General features: G+C 48.2%; 1 protein-coding gene across 1 annotated transcript; it reads right to left on the reverse strand.

Annotated features, from left to right (window-relative positions):
• Positions 1–1,390: 1,390 nt before the first annotated feature.
• Positions 1,391–16,628, reverse strand: LOC309408504 (transmembrane protein 182-like; the record flags this gene model as incomplete). Its single annotated transcript, XM_082004339.1, has 5 exons — positions 16,354–16,628; positions 13,682–13,799; positions 11,517–11,615; positions 8,797–8,934; positions 1,391–1,620 (listed from the first exon to the last, which is right to left on the reverse strand). The coding sequence occupies exons 1-5, from the start codon at positions 16,504–16,506 to the stop codon at positions 1,391–1,393; spliced, it is 738 nt and encodes a 245-aa protein (XP_081860465.1). The 5' UTR covers positions 16,507–16,628.
• Positions 16,629–18,310: the final 1,682 nt, after the last annotated feature.

Raw genomic sequence — 18,310 nt, forward strand, 5'->3', positions numbered from 1 at the left:
TGCTCCAAAAGGAAAGAAATGCCAGACTTGAATAATATTTCAGGAAGAGCATTAACAAACACTTTTACACTGCCAACAATCTTCACTACTTGCTAGAAGAGATTTACATTACGTTATTAATTAACTATACTGAGTCAATCATACGACATAAAGCTTGGGAGATATATGTTGAGCACAAACTACGACATTCATGAGAACAGCCTGCATTTTTAGGAAGTTTGATTTAAAATTTATGCAAAGGAGTTCAGCAAGCAAGGGCCTGACAAACTACTTCAAAACATCAAGATCCAGCTTGAAAAACATGACAAGATCAAATCTTTGTCATTTCTCAAGTGTCTTTACGAACCTCCGCATATACAGTATAAATTACTTCACCTCGATACCTCAATAGTTTGGCGTAGAATTAGCATGCATTACGCTTCGTAGGACCGCTGCAATCCGTCAGAATCCGTACACCCCAGCCATTGCAAAAATTTAAAAGTACCTAAATGCTATATAATTTGTCTTTTTGGAGCTGACTCTTGTGCTACATCTGTAGAATACAACACAGTCCCGTGGTCTACCATAACAAACAAAGCAAAAAATAATAGTTTTATTGTTCCCACCCCCCTTCCCCCAGCTCTGACCATCTTGCAGTTTTTGGCTTGCAAATCCCCACAACATTGCATCCGAGGAAAATATTAAATGCAGAGTAACGTGGTGCTGTAAAGAAATACTAATGAATTCATATTGGGTTTCATGCCATAGAAATTGGTTTATTCACTTATTGAAAGTTAGGTTAGGCCAAGGTACATTTTTTTCTTCAGAATCAGGGCTTTTAAGGAAAAAAAAAGTTTCTCATATTTCCCGACATCCCATTAAAATGGTTGTCCTTTGACGTCAATTAGAGCCAGCTAGGAAAAAAAAAATCATCCTTAATTGCTTTTCAGAAATAGACATTATAGCCTACACCAGGAGTCAGAGCCAGATTCGATTACCTGTGACAAGAAACAAGGGTGCTGGGGATGCTGTAAAACGCCAGGTCTGCTGAGCAGGGACGCAGGGCAGCCGGGGAGCCGCTTCGCGCAGCCAAGGCTCTTCCTGGGGCTGCAGAGAAAACTGATGCAAAACCCACGGGCACGCCTAAATTTCCTCAAAGTGTAAAAATGCTGAAGCTGGATGTTGGGCTGGGGCTGGTTTTGGACTGACAACGGTTGGATGCTCAGCGCTCCATCTCTGCCTCCGCGTAAGAGTGAGCGTAGTCACGCGCTTATGCCGACAATTATAGCTACAAAAATAATTATTATTAATACAATTATAGCTACATTATAGCTATAGTCCTCAAAACTTGCGTACGTTTGATTACAAGGAGCATCACCAATTTTTTTCAAAGGCCTTCTCCAAGTTTGTCTTACTCCAGGGACTTCATAATGTCTCTGCCGACCAGGTAGAAGAGGAGTCCGGAAAGTAAAACCAGGGGCACCCCCGCTGCCGCGAACATGAACGACCACCCGTAGTAGACGTGCACGGGTACGTCATCCGTGCACTTCTCGCTTCTCTCCAGAAGGACGTACTTCTGAAAATCAGCGGCAAACTCCTTCCACATCACAAAGAGAAACGTGAGCAGGAGAAATAAGCCTCCTGGAAAGGGAGACAAAGAAGAGTCATTCTCCGCGTGAGAAACGCAGGAGTAAAACTGAGAAAAGATTGCGACAGAAAGGCAAAGATACGGGACCCGTCGTGCCGGCGGCAAGCGTTAGCCGTCATCGGACCCGCTGCTACCCCCCGCCCCGGCGCAGCGGAGCCCGCGCAGAGGCCGGAGCGGCTGCTGCAGCCGGTGGCAGCTCCGCTCCACGTCCGGTGTCACCCCTCCTCAAACCCTGCTCCGCCACCAGGTATTGAAGCGCGTGGCAAGGAGCAGAGACGACCCCATTTCGCAGAGAAATAACACGTAATGGAGCGGGAAATCAATCTCGGACGGGCTCCTACATAACAGAATAATAATAAAAGTAATAAACAGCTTATACCGCGAGGCTAGAAAGCCTTTTCACGGCACAGGCCTGGGCAGGCGAGACGTGCCCTGCCCTCCCCTGGCGCCGGGCGGGAGGAGGGCTGCGGCCAGGCTGGAGCCCGAGCGGCGAGCGCCAGGTCAGCGTCCCGCTCGCCTCGGAGCGACCGAGGGCTTCGGTGCCCCCGTCGGAACCTCCTGTCCCCATAATTCAAAACGATGGCGGTGGGAGGCTGCGGGTCTAACTCCCCAGAATGAGGCGGGTGACAAAAACATAGCGTGGCCCCAGCATTTACTGCGGCGCATTAAAGAATGTATGTACAGCGCGTTTTAAAGTCGGCATATATTAAAACTAAACAGTGACAGTGTGATGATAGGTCTGAAAGCACTTCAGCAATATCTGATCTTGCTAGAAGCTTGCCATTTTTAAATGGTGCCGTAAAACACACAGATATACGCACACGCACACATATATGAAAAAAATACATCACAGATTTTAATATTTTTATAGCAGATGTGAACAGTTCGAAATTAATTTAGTTGACAAGTTACCACACAGTTCCGCAGATGTGTTGTGGCTTCTGCTGGATTTAATTTCTCCCCTTGCAATTTTTAAATCAAAAGTAGATTCTACTATATTTAATTATTCTTCCTGGCAGCTTATACACTACAAAGTCCAGCTCCCATGCTAAGCAAAGGAAGCAGGTAAAGCTCGACATTGATATATCCGCTTACCGATGGTGGTTACCGAAACCTCGGTCGGAGAAGGGACGACAACATTTAACTGCGTTTCTGCTTAAAATGGATATAAGCACCTCCGCTGCTACGAACCTCCACTTCACATCTTGTAGCCAAAAATGAGACTTATGTGAAGGTGTAGAGGGTTCAAAGTCCTCGGCTGCGTGTTATGCAGAAGTTGAAGCTACCCCTCCTAAGCCGTCATGTCTATTAAACTGCCTCCTATGCCCTAAGGCTGCAAATCGAATCGTAATAATCAAAAATCGGTGTAACCGTGTGAATAGCCTTTGCATCACCACACGCTGTCATTTCAAGCCGTTCTCCCTTTCCATGGAAAAGCCCTTCCGTTTGCTGGAGAGGCAGGCTAGGAGTTAAATAGCAGCTGTTGTAACATTTGCATGTTCATTGAGATTTTGATACCACTTGAAATTAAGTGCACAAATAAATATTTTACACTTAATATGATAGTTGTATGCTTAAAATACCAATTATTCTACTGTAAGAAAACGGTTGAATGCTTAAAGAGTCACATGTCCTTGACAAAATACAATATATTGATAAGAAGGCAATTAAGTCTTTATTACTGATGTAATTTAAAATTAAATTAATTAGATAGCAGCTGAACCTTGAAAAGTGCTCTTTTAAAGATCAATTTCTATTTCATTAACTTAGAATACCTACCGTAAGAGACGCAAATGAAAGCGTAGCCCCGGCGGGACAGCGGACACGGGTTTGGCCGCGTTCTTTCCAGAATTATTCTACTTCTCTTTAAATAACCGGGGGGGGTTGCGTGGAATTGTCCCAGGACAATTTAGACGGCCTAAGTCCCATTTGTTGAAGAAATCAGATTAAAACCTACCGGTTCTTGCTGAGGAGGTTGCGGGGAAGCCCCCGCGAGCGGGTGGCTCCGTCCCCAGGCTAGCCGGGAGCTAAGGATGGGGAAACAGTCCCTCCCCTCGCCCCAGGAGAAGCGCTGGGTCTCGGTACGGAAGGATTTATTATTAAACAGGTACTGGAGGTGATGGCATGGCCACAGCTTCTAAATTAAGAACGTGTTCACGCTCTGGGAAAATGACAAGAAGAGGTAAAGTAAGCAGCCTTCTTCCCTGGAATAATTAGAGCTGAGAGGCGAGGAGTCCCTGGGATTTACAGCATCTCCTCAGCGAGAACAGAAAACGCACAGGGCAGGTGCAAGCGAAGAGCGACAGTGGAAGCGCAGAAAGGGCAGCTCACTGAAAACCGATCAGCAAAAAAAGCTTACTTGGAACAACCACAGGTATTCATGAAGCTGCCTAAAATTCGTCACGCTTTTAGACATCAGTAGGCTCTTCATGGTGAGAATATCAGGTTGTTTCACTCCCATATTACCAAGTAAGTGTTTGGCATTTTTGTTTTAAAGCGCTAATTTAGTTTGGATTTTTCATCTTTTGAACAGGTTCGCACTTTACCACCTCCGTTTTGGGGTGTTTCGTCTCAGCAGCAGCAGAAAGACACCTTCGTTTCCTGACAGCCCCAAATTGCTTGTTATGTACAGAGACAGATTTCTTCCTGCAGCAAACCAGAAAAAAATATTCTGTTTTTCTGCCCTGCTCTGTTGAGGAGCAAGCCCGGCGTCAGGACACACCCCCGAGCTGCAGGACGTGCGTTGGGTTGGGTAAGCGTAGGTACGTGAAGACCTCATCAAACGAGACCATCCCCACGCTCCTCTCAGCCTCCCTGTGGTTTCTGCCGCTGGAAAATTAACCAAGCGATCTCTTTCTTGATCTCCCTTTCCCTCTTTGCCTCTGCTCATTAGGATGGTATGGGAAAAAAAAAAATTTAACTGCGAAACTTCGTCTCGTAGCTGATGAGGTCAATGGCATCTGCTGGGGAGGGGCTAATTGCAAGAAAATTGAAGTGGGGTATTAAATCTTTCTCCTTCGCACACTGTTAACTGCAGGACAGCGAACCCCGGCGCTCCACCTCCTCCTCCCAGGAGAGCTGCACCTCCGTTGTGAGTAAATTGGAGTCGGGCTTTTCCTTTCTCTCACTTCATATCCTTGTGACACCTTTATAGCTGCTAATTGTAGGGACAGGTGAGTGAACTCAATCTTTAACTCTTCTTATTTGGTGGAAGCTACTGAACTTTCGTGTAATCTGCTAATTACGAGAAAAATGAACTTTGACTCGATCGCCTTTCTCACTGGTTGCCTCTTAAGGATGTTAATAACGAGGAGAGGGAGGGGTAACCTTCAGCTGCCCTTCCATCGCTGTGAGCCTCTGCTGCACGGGGCAGCCTGAGACTACCGAAGCGGAGATGCTTGATCTGGCAAGAGGAGCCTGAGCACAAAATCAGGCACAGGATTGGCAAAGCCGCCCTTTTTTTTTGACTCAGGCAGCTCCGCTGAAGGACGGGTCGGTCCGAGCACCGACCGCGCCGCTCTCACAGGATGACGCGGCTCTGGAAGCGCAGGAGAGGCTTTGTGCTGCCTTTGCCCGCTGGAAACGGCCCAGGCCCGCAGCGATGCTGCGGCGGCGGGACGGGGCGAGCGCGCCTGCGCGCGCCACGCCAACGGGGATGCCGGGGAGACAGCGGCGGGACCACGGTGGCCAGAAGACGTGTAGACCGTATGTGGTTCACCATGTGTCTGCGCTTTTCAAGCGTAAGGCGAGCTGGCAACCAGCTCCTCTTCAGGTTGCTTAACGTTACCCGGGACCCACATCCAGGCCTCTTGCTTTGAAAACACCCCACACGCTCATGCGTTGCCTCTCCGCCGCTGCCCGAGCGGCCTCCTTGCCCCTGAGCAAGCCACCGGCTTGAGCCGGGGTCATATTTTCACTGAAGTCTCCAGCTACGCAGCTGCCTCGACCCTCCTCGGGCAGCACAGCCAGCTCCGTGGTTGCCCGAGGTCCGGATGAGGCGCGTGCTCACGCCTAAGCTTGGTCTCCGAGATACCCAAAGGAAGTGAAAAGCAAGGAGCACCAGGACAGAAGCCCCAGGAGCGCAAGTAAAGCCGTGCCAGCGGTTCAAACCCGGCCTCCAGAGCCCGCGGCGCGGCGCTCGCCCGGCCCTCTCGGCGACACTGTAGCGGTAATTAGTCCTACTGTCATCTGACTATTGAAACAAGGGGACAATTAGTCAGCGGGCAGTATCTGCCCCCCTTTGCAGGCGCCGGAGCGAAGTCCGAGGCGGCAAATGTTAGAAGGCGAGCACCGCGCCAGCTACTCGCTCGTGCAGTAGCACGCAAACCGCGCAAACGCACGCGGCAGCAGGTGCCAGACGGGCCCCGGCTGCCTCTCCCGAGTCACCCGGCAGAGGAAGTCAAGGGGGCTGGCTCCGGCCCTTGGAAAGGCCCCTGGGAGAGGCCACCGGCCCAGCGCCGCGTTGGTTAGGGTAGCTGGCGGGCGGTCAGGTTTCTCCTCTTGGAAGCGCGGCAAATGAAAGGCGTCTCGGGGAGGAAACCCGGAGAAACCGAACGGAGCGATCGCAATCTTCACCCCAAGGCGCTGACCCCCCTCCGCAATGGAGGGGCACGCTAACCCCTGCGCATCACCTCGGGCTGGTTAACCATCGACACGCTTGGGAGCGTATTTGCGCCAACAACGTCTCCAGAGCTTTTCGGCGTCATTTTGCAATGATTAACCACGGCTCCGGCTTCACGACCTCAGCGTGGGCCGCTGACAAAAGGGGCAGAGGGAGTTTACGGGCAGAACGAAGTTGTATATAAAGGGTGCCCTGAGAGGCCACGGCATCTCGTGGCCGCGGTGCCCCGTCTCGCCATCCGACTGCCAGACCACGTTCCCGCTCTGCAAATTGCCAGTCCTTCCACGCCGCCTCAAGGAGAGACCACTTCTGCAAGGGAGGTTAATTAACACTGACCCGCAGGCCACGATTAGAAGACAAGGCGCGCCTTCTCCTGTGTTGTCTCTCCACGTCCCGCTGTCCGAAGGAAAGGGACGGGTAGGGCGTTGAAGTTCTATTAAATCTGTTGTTCCGACTGCTTAGCACAATCACGCAAAATATTTTTAGAAGGGATAACAAGAAAACGACCATGGAGAGATGCATCCCGAATCCATCAGGAAGCCAGTACCAAGCAGGATCCAGAGGTCCGAGTTCAGGATATCCACCCCCCCCCCTAAAAAAAGGAACAGCTAGAAACTCTGAGCAAACTTTGCTGAAAATGCTGAAATAATACTGCTATCATTTAGATTGAAAATTTAGCAGGAATTCTCTTCCAGCTGAACTCGTTCCTCCTAATGACAGTTAATAACAATGATTGCTGTTCAGATTGAAACTGCTTTAATACAAACTTGGATTTTAACAGCAGCATCTTTGTCTAATGCCAAGAGGTTTATGTGATGCATAATCATCTCTTCTAAAAAGTGTCAGATTCTATGCCCCAGCCTTTTCATCAAGAAGTAGTCAAATAAAGTGCAAAAAACAATGAAAAAAATTGAATACAGTGATTCAATATCACTCGACACCCTTTTCTGTGTGACATTTCGGTTATCTGGCCTATCTGTGTCAGACGATGATCCATCTCAGTTTTTCCATTTGGGCTGAAAGTTGAGCGTTTTGAAGAAGCAGGGCTTTGACTGAGGTAGCCCGTGTCACGTCTGAGAGGATTCGAGTATTCGGCCCTAGTCTCACAAGAAGAGATTACTTCAATGCACACGCATGTCAAGTGGCCAACACTAGTCAGGAGAAGGCATTGGTACCTGACGGGGAGATGACAGCAAGACGTCTTGCATTCCCGAATGAAATCCTTGTGCGTAAAAGGACATGAAATTTGCCTTTAGAAAAACCAAGCCCAACCAAGCATTTGTTAAACTATATAAGAGAGAGATAAGCAGATACCCACAGGCTTGCTGCCCTCACCTCAATAACTGAAGACCTGGAGGCAAATGGAAAATTGGACAAAATGTAAAGCGAATTAGCAGAGGCAGGTACGGCCACATTGATTTAGTGCCTTCCAGATTTTTTAGACAAATAGATAGATGTCATTTAGCTTCGTTTTAACAAGCGGCTCAGCTGGCATCAAGTGGTTAATTATTAGTACATCTGGAGGAGATAGACATTAGGAAAGGAGCTATAAAATGGGTAGGGAGCTAAATAATGGGGGAGAAGAGTAAAAGGTAACGACGGTAGGGCATGGTGAGATTGGAAGCAATTTAGGCGGAGTTCCTCCAGGGTCAGTGTTGGGTCCTCTCTTGTTAAATCTTTTCACTGATGTTTTTGGCCCCAACAAACTTGAGCACACTGGAAGCCCAAACACTGGCTCCTGTTTGATTCGTGCCGTGCATGAGGAAGCGGGACCCGGTGCAGGATCCGTAATTAAACACTGCTCTTTCAGAGAAAGGTCTGACTTCATTATGAAGCTCTTCACTTGGCACGGTGCAGCTGAGCTCCAGCCTTTCGCTGCAAAAAAAGCTTTTTTCTGAGTTTGAGTCACAGTTATAAACCAAGTATTTCTACTATCTAAGCCAGTTATTCCTCCTCAAATACAAAGAAGGAAAAAGCCCGAGTGATAATTCAGTGGAATCATTTGTAACAGCAGTGGGAATACTGAATAAATGCCTATTTTTAATTCATTTTCCTGCTGTGCCATCGCTTTACCTTTTCAGGTTTTATTAAGCCAGCCCTCCCATTTCGAAGCGCCGGGCATGCCTTTCATCGCTCAGTGGGTTTCCAGCTCTCCCGGATGTTAACAGCAGAGACAGGAGAGGCCCAAATGCAAAGGCTGACTCGGGGGAACAGAGCGTGGCTGATTGCTGCCCAGGGTTAACGCTGCTACGGACTTCACTAAAATAAAAGGCTCTGCTGCTCTGCATTGCACAGAAGCGGGGCGGGGGGGGGACAGGGGGACGGAAAAAAGTATTTTTTCCCAAACCCCAGCCTCCCTAGGACTAAGGACAATCTTCCTCAAGTTTGACTGAGCGTAGAGGTTCATTTCCAGCGGAGGAAGAGGGAACTCATCTACTCCAAGTCGGTGCAGCTCCCACCAGCGCATCTCCCCCAGCAGCACCTCCTCCCTGGCTGCCTCCCCCAGCCCGGCATGCCCGAAGCAGAGCACCCCGTCCCCACCGCTCACCCGAGGCGAGAAGGAATCCGCCTCCCACTTTGTAGGACCGGGGGCTGACGAAGGGCACGCCGCACACCAGCAGCAGCCCTCCCACCAGCCCGGCAGCGACGGCCAGCATGATGAACGCCGTCCAGAAGCCTCTGTACACTGCGGGGACGAAAAGAGTAAAGTCAGGGGAAAGGAGAGGAAAAGCGCTTTTCTTCAGTCCGTGCTTAACTCCTGCTTCAGCGACAGGAAGAGCAATCAGCTGCGATGCTGCTCATGCTGGGCAGAGCTGGAGCTCCTGCTTCGCTACCTCCCCGCCGTGGCACAGCCGCGATGCGCCTGGAGCGGGTGCCAGGTCAGGTTGGATGTCATGCCCTACGTCATGCGTTACAAGGGGTTGCGGGGGTTTGCGAGGAAAGCACGCCACAAAAGGGGGCGAGAGGAAAGGACACCCTGCTTGGCCGTGCCTGTGGAGGATGGGAGAGCTTGGCGAGAAAGGAAAGACAAATAGCAAAATTTGGAGAGATGGAATCAGACCACATCTTTGTTCCATTTTAGTTAACATTTACAGAAGGTTCCTGGTTTAAATAAGGGCGGGTTTTGTTAGGAGGACTGCAGGGAAAATGGGAGCTCATGATTTCCCCCATTAATGGCCTTGCTCGACTCCAGGTAAGAGAGCAGGGCAGGAAAACAGCTGCCGCCTCAGCCGCTGGATTTGGGGGCTTTGCTGTGACTTCATGCAACCACACCAGCCAGACCCAAGCTTGCATCCATCGCATCCCATGGGGTGGGACGTAGACACTAATTTCAGGCTCCCAGTAGCCAAGTCTCTTCCAGTCACTGCTGTAGACCTTGGCCAAAGGTGGTGGTCTTCAGGCAGAGACCCTCTGGCTCCCTGCTCCCCGTTCCCCTGATTCATCTGATCCCCTTGGACCACTGCCTCTCGCTCTGCCTGTTGTTTTTCCGAAGTGCTAGTTCAAGAGATTTAAGCCGAGCTTGAGCAAGTGGGTAATGCTGAAATGATTCACACTTGAAAGAAAAACGATACAGAGAAGATGCGTTTTACTCATTTGAAACCATTTTGTCAGGAGAGCCACTTAGGGAGAGATAAGTATCTCGAACTCTCCAAAACCACAGAATTCATTTTCATGTTTAACCTCCCGTCACCCGCTTCTCTCAGGGAGCCTAAGAGGATGCAGATAAGGCAGAATTATCTCTGGAACAGGTAATAGCTGGAGGACCCCTCTTCTTGGACGGCCTCCTGTTTTGTCATCATTTGCATACGAGGGTGGGCTGGCTTGAAATAAAATCGGCGTTGACAGAAGCATCTGCTGGGGTTGGTGCAGCAGAGGAGCCCAGCGCTCCCCCCGCCCAAACGTGGGTCCGGGGACATCCTCATCCTCATATGATCCCGGGGATCATAGCGGGGTGCGAGCCTGCGGGCAGAGCCTCGCAGCACCCCGGGGTGCAGCCCCTGCACCGAGCCCGTCCCCAGCGCCTGCCCGGGACCCGTCCCCGTGGGCATTTCTGAGAGGCAGCCGCGAGGGCTTCATGGCAAGGGCTGACAGGCAGGGACAGATGCCTCCAGGGCCCTTTATTTAGTACGGGAAAAAATAGTGTGTTTATCAGCGAGATCATTCAGAAACTAGACGCCATGCCTGCCTCTCCTAAGCAGAAAAGAACCCAGTGCTGAACCCGGGGTCTGCTACGCAGAGCCCGCGAGGGGCTCCTCCTCCTGCCACCGCAGGTCCCTCGTGTCCATCTTACACGGTGGCACGTTCCCCGAGGCCGGAATCCTGCACAGCAAAAGGAACTAGCTGCTCCCCCTCACATGCTCCTACTGACAATTTTTTTTCTTTTTTAATTAATTCCTTATATAAAAAAAAGAAAAAAAAAAGGTACTGCTAAAGGCTAAGGAAAAGGTCAAGATGTTTGTTTGTGCAGTATGCCTGCCCCGGATCCCCGGAGGCAACGCAGAGTGATGCACACTATTTAAAGAAATCAATTCATTTCAAAAAAGATCATTGAATTAATTCTATCTGCTGCCACCAATTTAGCAAATTAAAATTCCTAACAGCAGCTGACTCATTAAAGAACTGAAAATATAGAGAAACATAAATAAAAAGGGAACCAGTTGAAAGGAGAGCTCTCCAACTGTGTTGTATTCAGTGTGTTAAAAATAAGCCAGTCACTTACGTGGATCTTCTAACAATTTGGTCTTCAACTGATTTTCCAGTGCTTGTTTATTTTGTCCTGCAACAAATCAACACTAGAGCTCTCCCAGGAAGCCAGACGCTGGAAGCAAGTCAGCGCCGGTCTGCCACAAGCCTGCAGCCCAGGAGAGATTATTTGTGTTGCTCGCCCGCAGGATCTGGGCTTGGCCATGGGGCAGAAGCCCCTTGCCTCCGGCTCCTCCCAGCGAGTGGGGAGGTGGGAGAAAGGAGGGGATGGATTTAGCATCCTCCTTAGCTCACAGGCACTGAGCACCCAGCGGGAGGGTGCGCTGCCCATGGCCAGGCACGGCTGGCTCTGGAGGAGAGAAGACGTGGGAGAACATCTCGATGTGCTCACGGCTTGGGGCAGTCAACTAAGCAAGGCCATTCTGCAACGGAGCTTTCCAAAAGCCTTGGTCATACTTCACCACATGCATTCGCAAAGGGAGAACCTCGGCACCGACACGCTTCGTGAATCTTTGCCCGGTCGCTTGGGCAAGGAGCTGCTGGGGGAGCAGGAAAGAAACCCACCTGCAGTTGTGTCGTAGGAAGGATGGGGGAAAGGTCCGAGAGCAATGGGCATGGGAAAGAGGTAGCCATGCATGCAGAACTTGGGGTGTGCTTGGCTGGCTGAAAGAGAACAACAACAACAACAAAAAACCGGTTTGCTTTTATTTTCTGCAAGGTCGCAGTTAAAGCATTCAGAGAGCAATGACCTGGTCTGCAAATCCTAGAAAATTCTCACTGAAGGCAGGAGGCTGGGGGAGTGAAGAAAGATAGCAAATCCTGCTTAGAAAGAAAAAGGAAAAGTAAAGACGACTGATGAGAGAGGGGAGACGTAACAGGATCTGAGACTGCTACCCGTACACCTTCTCATCTTCAGAACCTGAGCCTGAGGTGGACATAAATCATGAAAGACGGTGCAACTCAATTACTGTAAATATACACATTGCTATTTTCCTCCGGAAAGTGTGCCAGCCTGCCTGGAAGGGGCAAGGGTGTTCGGGTACCAGACCGAGCTACCTTACAAGACCTCCAGTTTGTGAGAAGGGAAAGCACAATTAGAATGGAAGTGGCCCATCAATATTAATACCACTGAGGCTTATCATGATTAACGGTAATAGAATGAATGTTAAATTAATTAATTAATGGTTGGCCACTTATTTAAATATGTTCCCCAGCTCAAAGGAACACTTTATAATAGGTGGACATTAGTTCATGCTAAATTGACTATGGAATACCTATTGAATTAATTATTACATCCATGAGAGCAGCAAATTAATTTGCCATGATCAGTCCTATTATAATAAATACCTAAAGAAGTAACACAAATTTGCCAGTTATCAGAAAGAGTCATTTTACTTCAGGTAACATTGTTTTATATCATGTATTTGCATGTCATGTAATTAGATAGAAAACTCCCTCTCCACGCCTATCCTTTTTTATCAAAAAATTTCGGTGTGAGAAATCTCACATTATTCCATTGAGCAGTGGCAGTAACTGTTCCTGCAAGATTTTACAGGAAACACAAGTCAGGGACCGGGGGACAGCAAAGCCATCTGAAATTTTAATCACTGTGGAGTAAATTTATTGTGGGAACCTGCATTATTTGCAGCCAAACGCCCTACGAGGCGATGACGCTGCTCCACAGGCACGTAAGCATCTTCGAGCAGAACAACACACCAGCGAGCGCAGGGTCAAGGCTTTTGCAGTGTTTAAAACCTTTGCAGAACTTATTTAAAATCTCTATTTTTTCACCCCAAACACTCCTCTAGGGTTGTGGCATCCCAGGGAAAGGCTGTCTTCTAATTGCCCACTGTGCACTAAAGCGGGCGAGCTGGCTGCGAGCTCTGCCGCCGGCGGGGCCAGGCCCAGGCGTGTTGTGGGGTGGTCTCACTCCTCTGCTCTTTCTGGTGGGAGCACCTGGTTCACTGGGCCAAGACCCCACACTTCACTGCATGTGGGCCACCAGTCAGCACCAACTGGTGTCTCAGAACAGGTTTCACCTTCTTCTTCAATTTTTTTTTTTTTAAGAGTGAATGTGTTTACAGAAAAAAAAATATTTTGCATCCGTCTCTGGTTATTCACACGTGCAATTTCAATGACCTTAAAGAGCAAAACAGGCAAGATCTTAAAACAAAGGCCTTGTCTGCTTAAGAGCATAAACACATGTGGTTACGGCTCTCCATGGCCCACCACCACCCACTGCTAGAGGTCCTGAGCAACCAGGAGACCACATGTGTGCGTCTCCAGACTTCCTTGCGCTGAAATTGGTGGGAGGTGGGAACGCTCCAGCGGATGAAAACGCTAACAGAAGAGCAATGCCAAGGGCCAGGGAAGGCATAGGTTCAAATTTAGCAGACTTTAGCTGAACACAAACATCAGGAGACAAGCAGGGAGAGTTGTCCTTGCTGGTGGAAGCCACCACTCTGTAAGACTTTGTAGGCGATATATTAAATGGCATCAAGAGGTTCCTACCTCTCTGTGAACAACCCTCTGAGAGCAAAACCCAAGTCAAAAAAAGGGCACAGAAAGAGTGAAACAAGTTTTCTTTTGATAGAGAGACAATGAGAATGAAAAACAAAAATAAAATAAAAGACAACTGTCTCCTCATCCTTGGGAGCCCTTGTTGTGCTTGTTCGCAATTCAAACTGTGAGCCAACGCTGTGAACATGGTGTGGTGGCATCATACTCACTGTACCAGAAGGTCCAGATGGTCTCTGGGTGGCCCTCGCCAAAGAACCAGCACCGCCAGAAGAAGCCCTCATGATGGAACGTGAGGATCTCCTTCCTGACCTCTGTTGGTGTTTCAGCCTGCGGAGGAATGAAAGCCCAAGCTGATACGGAGATGATCATGGTGGAAAGGTGGAAAGTGTGTATTTTTTTGCTTAGACAACTGTGGGGTTCATTTGTTGTTGTTTGGTTTGGTTTTGGAGGGTTTGGGGAACCACAGAGGCTGCTGTCCTTGACTTTCTGCCATATGAAAGCTACAAAATGTTCTCATAACAAATCATCCTGCAGACCTTCACAAAACAGTTTCTTCTTTATCTTTAAACCACTGATTGCCAGAGCTGGAAGGGTGTGCCAGGCAGCACAGCATTCTGAGTGTATCCTACTTTTTAAATACTTTCCTTAAGTAAATTTTAGTGCTGTTGTAAGCAGTTGGAAGCAGGTTGATTACCAGGTAAGCAATTTTAGGGGTGACGTAATGCAACAGTTCAAATGTCCTTGCTACCCTGCAGGATCCATGTAAGGTCCAGCTTAACACCAGAAGACAGCTCAACTCTAACACTCCCGTTGAGCCTCTTCCAATCACCAGTCCAAAGGTTTTCTTCTTTCTTTGTCTCTGCTGAGCCCAGTAGAAGTTACACTAAACTTAGGCGAGACAGAAATCACTCTTTGCCCACAGCAGTCTTCTCATAGACCAGGAGAGGGACAATTTTTCCTTTTTTGATGAGTCTGCTTCAACCCCCAGACCAGACCTGTGAGCAGAAGCTTTAGGTCTTTCCAGAAGAAAGAATATTGCAAAAGTTGAGTCATAGACTATTTACCAAAAAGCTCATTAAAACTATAGCCAAAATTAATTTTGCCTTTATCACATACAATTTGGTAAAGGAGACATGACTGTTATAAAATTACATTTTGTGGAGGATGAAGAAACTCCATACGGGATTGGACCCTGTGAACTGGAGAAAGGAGACAGGATGCAACGGCGAGGTGCTAGAAGATACTTCCCTCACCCTGAGGTTTTTATGCATCACGTTATGACCGCTTCCAGAGCTCTGACCTGATTCTCCTTTTACTTTCAGGACAAAATACTGACTATGACAATGGCAGCGTGCAGCCCTCAGACTTCATCAGCTGGGTGGCTGCTGACTTAGTGCATCTACGGCACATTTAATCGCTGTTTGGCAGATACTCAAGACCATCCTTATCTACAAGGGACAGGATTTGCCAGTTTAAGAAAGGGCAGAGAACGTAAAAACGCAGCCCGTTGTACACAACTGGTAACTGAAATAGAAATAACAGGAACAGTGGCTGGAATAGAAATAAAAGAGCTCAGAGGAAAGAGTAAGAGCGGTTCCTATTTCTGCCAGGCGCTTTTGAACTTGCTCTGCCTTAGTGACAGTCACACTAACACTGGGCCAAGAGCATATCCGAGACGTTTGAGATGCTTATTCGTGTCGTGTAGTGCAACGTCTCTAGTCTCTCCACTTTAAAAGACAACAGCACAGACGAAAAGCTGAAACAATTAACATTGTCATTTCCCAAGTGCACAAAAACTGAGCGGCACTCCTCTGTCCGTGACTCTCTGCCGTCTCCAGGGCTTTACTGCATTGCTTTAAACAGTAAAGACAGTGTCTTCCGCTAGGCAGTTTTTCCTATAATTTATTTTTTTTTCAATAGGGAAAGTCATTTGGAAACATGACTCAAGCGAACAGTGTCGTACATTTGATTACAGGATTCTGAAATGAAAGAAAATATTTCTTGCTGGCATCATGATGCTTACCCAATGTGACTCACCACACCAGAAAAAAAATCAAACCTAATAGGATTGAACTTTGGAGTAACAGAAAGTCTGCACACAACAAGGATCTTCCCGTCATTTTGTAATTGAAACCACACATTGATCGGCGCAAAAACATTTTTGAAGAGTGGGTGGCTCAGGGAACTGGTCTGGTTGTTATTTCATTGACGAGTTAGACAATAGCCAGTGCAGCTAAAATCAAACCTTTGAAAGGATCTATAAACAAGTGATACCACAGTTAGCACTAAAATACCAAACTGTCCTTCGAAAATTACATTTCCTGCTAACTAAAAACCTATATAAATCTTAATTTTAAAATATATAGGCCTCTTCTTGTTAGACGAGCAGGAATTCTTGTCTACTCTGTTCTGCGTCTGATGTTCGCTTTTGTTTTCTGTCTGTGCTGTAGTCATATCACTTCAGATGTAAATGATTGCCAAGTCCTACACTGTAAAACACAAACTATTCTTAAATGAAGAAACAACAGAGGGAGAAATCTTCTAATGGCAAATATCACGAGATACCTTTTGTCTTTAGAGGCAAATGTTGTCAACATGTAAAGCTCTTACGGTTTTGCTTTTCGTTCCCTAGTGTTCACATCTGCCAGATTACACGGGTGCTGTCTTAACGTCTCCTACACACACTTTGCTTCAGTCGAAATGCTAGATACTATGGAAATGCTGGTTTGAATTTTAAAATTAGCTCGGGCTGATGTTTCACACTAGCAGGTCACTTTCAAAGAGCATAGATATTATCACAGATTTAAAACTTTACAAGTTTAAAATTTTAAATTATTTCAATACGTCATTTCTCCCAGAGTAAGACAAGATTTCAGTTTACCTCCCCGGTCTGCAGAGTGCTGTTCCCAGGCTTGAAGACGCCGCAGGTCTCCGTAGCTAGAAGCCAGTAATCGGTCCCGAAAGCGATGAGAAAGAGCAACACGCCGGTGCCGCCGAGGATCCCGGCTGCGAGGGCAGCGACTCCAGCCTTCATGGGGCAGCAGGTAGGCAGCAGAACTGGAAATCGGAAAAGAAGAGAAACGCTGAAGTTTCCAGGATCACTGGAAGAGGGGGACAAGAGAAGTGCTATTTTTGGACACAGATGATGATCTTCTGGCTGGTGTGAGTTTCAGTGGGTGCTGGGAACAGGGCTAATAAAAGCAGATGACCTGGCGTAACTGAACAGCTGTGGCATTAAGGAACATGACAAACAGCTATTGAGACAGAGCAGGACGATTTCCAGAGGAACACATGGCTGTGCACTTCCCGGCCACGGCGCAGAGAGCCCTTCGCTGCGGCTGGCCAGGCAGCGCCCGTAGCTCACGGGCGGTTACGGTGCAGAACTGCCCAGGACACCGAAGAGTTTGTACAACCCGGCTCGCGCATGAGGTTAGCAGAGGGGCTGTGCGTGGCTTGAGCAGATCTGACCTCGAGGACCTTTGCCGTGCCACGGAGTCCGCAGCTTCCGCAGCCATTGCTCTGAGGTACCTTTAGCCGCGTCCTCGCAAGTGTGGCGAAGTGGCACTTCTCTATAACCCCAGAGAGCCAAACAACAACGTTAAAACATCGGTGACGTCTTAAGTACCATGGTGCCCTCAGAAGTGATGCAATCAACCCGTGCAAACACGCTTAAGTCAGGCAGGTCCACACCTAGCTAGACAAGGAGCATTAAAACCAGAGGCACATACCAGGATACCCAGGGTGGCTTGCAATGCAGCTGTAGAAAGATGTTCTCCCTCTCGCCATGGAAGAGCGGACTATACGGCATCCCTACCCCTTCCATCACCCGAGCCTGCTGTAGAAGAAGTGTCTCATGGGCACGAGGACATTCCTGCATGGAATTTCGTTGCCGTTTGGTTCCTAATGTTTTTGTCTCGTGCTGGAGCATCTGCTGTAGATCACTGCCAGGAGCGGGATGCCAGTCTAGGAAAATTATAATTTCTGTAGGGCAATAACTATATTCCTGTGACATGCCAGGAGGCTGGGGGAGGAAATTTAAATTACAGAGAAAATTCAAGTTCTGATTTTCTAACCTTAGTCTAAGTCATGACCTGTTCTAAAAAGGGGGGTAGATGAAGATGTTGACTTCCTTATCCTATGGGATTTTGTGTTGCCAAATTAATTTCCAAATCAATTTAATAGTTAAAGTTAACTGTGAAGATATGGGTATCTCAGAGAAACTGCACACTGGTTAGGGAAACTGGAGAGGGTTGGGTGAAATTTTGACTAAAGTTCTAGCCAACTGTTGAGGCATATGGACTGATGAATATGCTCGCTCTTCTTCTATGAGTACAATAGGCTTTAAATTATAATAATTTATTCTATCCTCTGCATTATTCTTTCTTAAATATTGCAGGGATAGCTTTTAAATAATATATTAGACCCGTCTTCCTCACTGTCGCAGTGGCAGAGCTGCTGTTTGTTTAACCTGATGGCGAGCACGTGAGGCAGCCCATGGGATCCAGGAAAGAGGTCCCTGCCCAGAGGAGACCCCTCACTGACATGTGGAGAGAGGAAAAGTGGGACAGGTTGCAGACTTACCATCAGGCAAGGTCAAAACTCAGCCACAGTCCCCACAGCCCCATTAGTTAGAGCTGGAGTGGGACTGCAAGGGGCAGGAGTGTGAGGAGGGCAGAAGGTAACGTTGCATCTGGCATGGTGGGGCAGATGGTGGGTGAGCAAGGCAACAGGGAGCTGCGGCACAGGGCCAGCGGGTCGTCGCCAAGGTTAAGTTTACAACTTGGTTCGTCACTGTGGAAGAATGCCTTCTGATGTTAATATAACGAGATGAAGTCCCT

Source organism: Phaethon aethereus (genome assembly GCF_964289735.1).
Source record: "Phaethon aethereus genome assembly, chromosome: 10".
Classification (NCBI taxonomy): Eukaryota; Metazoa; Chordata; class Aves; order Phaethontiformes; family Phaethontidae; genus Phaethon; species Phaethon aethereus.